This window comes from Microplitis demolitor, chromosome 2, assembly GCF_026212275.2.
Source record: "Microplitis demolitor isolate Queensland-Clemson2020A chromosome 2, iyMicDemo2.1a, whole genome shotgun sequence".
In the NCBI taxonomy this organism is placed as follows: Eukaryota; Metazoa; Arthropoda; class Insecta; order Hymenoptera; family Braconidae; genus Microplitis; species Microplitis demolitor.
Window position 1 is genome coordinate 9,502,246 of NC_068546.1, and position 5,574 is coordinate 9,507,819.

At 37.0% G+C, this 5,574-nt stretch overlaps 1 protein-coding gene across 1 annotated transcript; it reads left to right on the forward strand.

The window, feature by feature from the left end:
• The first annotated feature begins 291 nt into the window (after positions 1–291).
• On the forward strand, positions 292–960 carry LOC103570530 (WD repeat-containing protein 48 homolog). Its single transcript, XM_008548304.3, has 2 exons — positions 292–433; positions 530–960. Exons 1-2 carry the CDS (start codon positions 292–294, stop codon positions 958–960), a joined length of 573 nt encoding a protein of 190 aa, XP_008546526.3.
• Positions 961–5,574: the final 4,614 nt, after the last annotated feature.

A 5,574-nucleotide genomic window follows, 5' to 3' on the forward strand; every position in this document is an offset into this window, starting at 1 on the left:
ACACAATTATTGACTAAAATTGAGTCAAAATTTAAGATTCACAATCAGACACATTTCAAGGCAAAAAGTAAGAGGAAATCCAAGATACAAAGTAATACTAACTTTTTTACAATCTATTTCACTATGGAAATTTCGAATTCTTCGATAATAGCTTTTTTTTTTATTATTATTTTTTTTTAAAGCTATCTTTAGATTGTTTTGAATCTGACAGCAACTGTTATTTTATTATTTCACTTCTTATATCAACCGCTTAAAACAGTATCGTTGCTTTCGTTTATCATTTTGTGAACAATGAATTATTTAGTTTTTTGGAAATGCGACACGTCTGTTAGCGTGGTCGATTCTTCATGTATTAATAAGCGCTCCGAAAATAATTCCGTAACCGTTCGATGGGGACGCAAATTTTTCGCCGCGAGAGTCATTGCTGAAAACAGTAAGTTTTGACTTTTTTCTCTATCTACTTAAATTTTTCATGTCAATACTGAAGCCTTACAAAATTTATTTGATTTGGCCCGCTTGTTATTCATAGCCGATGTTAAATTCCCGAGAAGCATTATCGTCAATACTGATGGTATCGTCACGAGGTTTGATTATGCTAATCAAGATGGCTGTAATCTTGACACTGTTCCTAATAATAGTGATAGTCTGCGTTGTGGTTCCGTTTCTGGTCAGAGTGTATCTGATGTCGTCCTTGATGTTGCTGATGCTGATGAAAATGCTAATGGTGACTTCTTAAATCACTCAGGTCATGATGGTGATAATGATGGCGATGACGATGGCAATGATTATAACCATGACCTTTATAATGACGATAAGAATAATAATGTTTATGATCGCGATGATGATAATCATGATGATAATCATCATGATAATCGTGATGATGATCATGATGATGATCATAGTCGTGATGACGATCATGATGATGATGATGATGATGATGAAAACTCAGTGGGAAAGTAGCATATTATTATTATTATTATTATTATTATTATTATTTTTTTTTTTTTTTTTTTAGTTAAATGCTCAGGGGGTTATCCCCGGTAGTCCGACTCTACCGAGGGCCTCACCTAAGCGCCAAATCATTACTGCTGCGATGCTTCATCAACAAGATGATCAGCATGCGCAGCAGGCCAAGTTTCGTTGCCTTAGGAGACGGAGGGATCCGAGAATAACAGCCTTTTGCATCCGCGATGCCAAAAACTCAACTTGCGGAGAACAAGTTGGGATTTTAGCCAATGCAGACACAAAAGTCTGTTTCATCCCTCCTAGGACGCCAACAATAAGTACGACAAGCTTGACACGGTAGCCTGGGTAGAGTTTGCCAATTTCAAACAGGAGATCCTGATATATTTCGTGTTTGTGCTCTTCTTTAACCGTGATGTTATACTCAGCAGGTGCTGAGAACTCGATAACATAAATGTCACGAGCGGTTTTATCAAAGAGCACAATATCAGGTTTATTGTGATCGATTTTCCGCGTTGTTGCGAATGGCACGTTCCAATAAATACGGCAACGGTCATTCTCAACAACTTGCGGAATATCTCCTGGCAGATAAGGCAGCACTGGTGTTTTATCGATACCGTGAGTATGTCTTAGGTGGTAGTAAAGTACTCGCAGAGCAGCATTGTGACGCTGGACATATGCATTTCTTGCCAGCACAGGACATGCTGACAACAGATGCATAAGCGTCTCAGGATGTTGCTTACACACCCTACACAAAGTGTCGGGTAGCTGCATCTGGAGCACTTTAGCACGGTATTCAAGAGTATTGATAACACCATCTTGGCAGGCAAAAATATATCCTTCGGTCTCAGACATCAGGCCAGCTGACCTGAGGAAGGAAAACGTCAGCTGCTCGGACAAGCCATGTTCACGCACGTGTTTAAAGAACACGCTGTGCATGGACTTGTCCATATGTGTGCTGAGCAGTTTTTGTTGCTCAGCATTGCTGATGACCCTCTTAAATTCCTCCTTAGGGAGTTCGATAAGAGGGTTTACTCTTCCAAGACCGAGGGATTTTGCCGCGTAGATTGCTGCCTTATATAAAAACGTTCCCTTATGCCTATTCTCATGACTATGAACAATTTGCATAAGGAAGTCGTTTTCATCTGCAGTGAAATTGACAACCTCGTATGTTATACCCAAAACCAAACGATCGTGTAGACACTCCAAGCTCTGTAAACCTCTCCCTCCGATGTTCCGGGAAAGGTATAATCTGGTGATGGAGGATTTAGGGTGCATGCTCCGATTCATATTCATGACTTTGCGTGTCTTGATATCGAGATCTCTGAGTTCTTTTCGGGCCCATTTCAGAACACCGAAAGAGTAGAGGAGTACCGGGACAGCAAGCATGTTTGTTGCAGAGACTTTGTTTTTCCCGGAAAGTTCTGATGACCAGATTTTCCGGAGTCTCCGCACATACTCGCTGCAGAGAGTCGTTTTGATTTTCGAGGCGTCCTGCATAGGACTCCCGTCAATCCCTAGATATTTGTACGACTCTCCGGCGTCAAGATGGTCAATGACGCTCCCATCTACTAACTCGATATCCTCACGCACATCAGAACACTTACCCTTCACCAGATTAACGACCGCGCACTTGTCCAACCCAAAAGCCATGCCAACATCCCGGGTATACTCCCCTACAATATTCAAGGCTGTCTGAAGGTGTTCCTCATCAGAAGCATACACCTTCAGATCATCCATGTAGAGTAAGTGGGTGATCGAATACTTTCGATCATTTGATGGACCCACTGAGTATCCACGGGTGCGGCGTAGCGCAACAGATATTGGCAGCAATGAGATACAAAACAGCAGAGGGCTCAGAGAATCTCCCTGAAAGACTCCTCGTTTGTACTGTACAGCTTCGGTTACACGTTTGTCGTTGCCACATGAAATGTGGAACCGTGTACGCCAAAGCTGCATCGTACGCCGAATGCATCCCACTGTATCGCGATTGACCCCAAGGCATTTGAGCAAAAAGAGAATAAGCTCATGAGATGTTGAGTCAAATGCCTTGCGGTAGTCAATCCAGGCCATTGACAGGTTGCGCTGATAGCAGATCGCGTCTTGAATGACACAACGATCCACTAACAGATTCTCTTTGCAACCTGACAGGCCTCTTTTACTGCCACGTTGTTCGTATATCTGCTGCCATACAGGGTCTATCTCCTGCAGAATGCGATTATTCAAGATTTTGGTGAAAATCTTATAAACCGCATTCAAACAGGTGATAGGCCTGTAGTTTTTCGGGTCAGACAAGTCTCCTTTCTTTGGGATGAGCACGGTTCGCCCTTCTACAAGCCAGCATGGAATTGGTTCATTACCTCTGATGAACGCTGTAAAAATCCGGGCCAGATGACTATGGGTAGAAGTTAATTTCTTCCACCAAAATAGGTTAATGCCATCTGGACCCGGAGCAGCCCAGTTCTTACCATTGTTCAGAGCTGAACGAACTTCTTCCACGCTGACTTCGGGGCTCTCTTCATCAGCATTGTCGTTGCGATGTTGTCGACAAAATGCTTCGAAGTCGTTGAGAGCTGGAGTGTCACGATTCACGTTCGGTTGATCACCATACAACTCGGACCAGAAAGCTTCTACTTGCTCGATGGATGGGGAATCGCCAGAAACAGATGTCTTAGGTGTCAGAAAGCGTGAAGGACTTAACCGAAACAAAGAGTTATCGGTAAGCCGCTTCAGCTTTTTCTCTAGTGACTTTTTAGCAGTCACTAGAGCCCGCAACCTGTTAAGGGAACCTTCTTTGATATTAAGAAGATTCTCCTTATTCAGTGTGTGATGCTGATAGCGTAGTCCAGCCGCAATGCGGCGGACTTTGGATGTAAATGCTTTACGTGCATTTACATACTCAATCACACACTGAATGCGGGAGACATGTTTCCGGAGATCATCAATCTTTAGTGACAGCTGCCCAATGCGCCCTCTCATCTTTGCCTCAGGAGAAGAAATATTTCTCCTCGCTGGAGGTGAGAGTGAGGAAGCAGCATCATAGACAGCTTGATTGATGGTGAGCAAAATAGAGTCTTCCTGAATCCGGGCAGATAGTTCTTGGTTTACCGTGTCAAGTAGCTGTTTTGGGTAGTGTATCTTCTTTGAGATACATACTTGTCGCCTTTCAAAATCATTGTCAGCGTCTTCAGAAGAACGGCGTCTCTCTTGATGTAACTGTGCTGGAAAAGACAGACGATGAGATAATCGTCTGTTCATTAACAGTGATCTCCGTGTTCGCCGGAGATGAGAGGCATAGTCTCGGAGATGTTGTTGTGATAGATGGCTGTAGTTAGGATGCATATTGCTCCAGAGAGCATGCATCCTCGCCATGTAGCCTCTCCGCTCCGGTTCACTGTTATTATAGCACATCAAGAGATCGGCTCGTAATTCCTCCGTCCACCTAAATGCAGTCCGTTGTTCGCCAAGGTCGTCATCGTTCGGAATCTCGGTACTCCGCCCAGCTAGTGGGTTGCCCTCATCCGAGAAGGGCAGGTTGTGGGGAGCACTTCCTGGTTCAGTATTGTCTTGAACTCAGTATTACTTTACGTTGGGGAGTTAACCCAACGTAAAGTTTGTTGTGCGATTGGTAGGCCAGCAGATGGGAGGCCAGCCTACATTGCCCACGATGCGCCACGGGGTAAATAAGACCCCCGCTGGCCGCACAACATGCACCGCGGGCTTTATTATTATTATTATTATTATTATTATTATTATTATTATTATTATTATTATTATTATTATTATTATTATTATTATTATTATTATTATTATTATTATTATTATTATTATTATTATTATTATTATTATTATTATTATTATTATTATTATTATTATTATTATTATTATTATTATTATTATTATTATTATTATTATTATTATTATTATTATTATTATTATTATTATTATTATTATTATTATTATTATTATTATTATTATTATTATTATTATTATTATTATTATTATTATTATTATTATTATTATTATTATTATTATTATTATTATTATTATTATTATTATTATTATTATTATTATTATTATTATTATTATTATTATTATTATTATTATTATTATTATTATTATTATTATTATTATTATTATTATTATTATTATTATTATTATTATTATTATTATTATTATTATTATTATTATTATTATTATTATTATTATTATTATTATTATTATTATTATTATTATTATTATTATTATTATTATTATTATTATTATTATTATTATTATTATTATTATTATTATTATTATTATTATTATTATTATTATTATTATTATTATTATTATTATTATTATTATTATTATTATTATTATTATTATTATTATTATTATTATTATTATTATTATTATTATTATTATTATTATTATTATTATTATTATTATTATTATTATTATTATTATTATTATTATTATTATTATTATTATTATTATTATTATTATTATTATTATTATTATTATTATTATTATTATTATTATTATTATTATTATTATTATTATTATTATTATTATTATTATTATTATTATTATTATTATTATTATTATTATTATTATTATTATTATTAT

Excerpts from the sequence above, each read along its gene's own strand:
- LOC103570530 (XM_008548304.3), top strand. The coding sequence starts at position 292 with ATGAATTATTTAGTTTTTTGGAAATGCGACACGTCTGTTAGCGTGGTC. Across the intron at positions 434-529 it reads GAGAGTCATTGCTGAAAACA|CCGATGTTAAATTCCCGAGA; the intron begins GTAAGTTTTGAC and ends TGTTATTCATAG.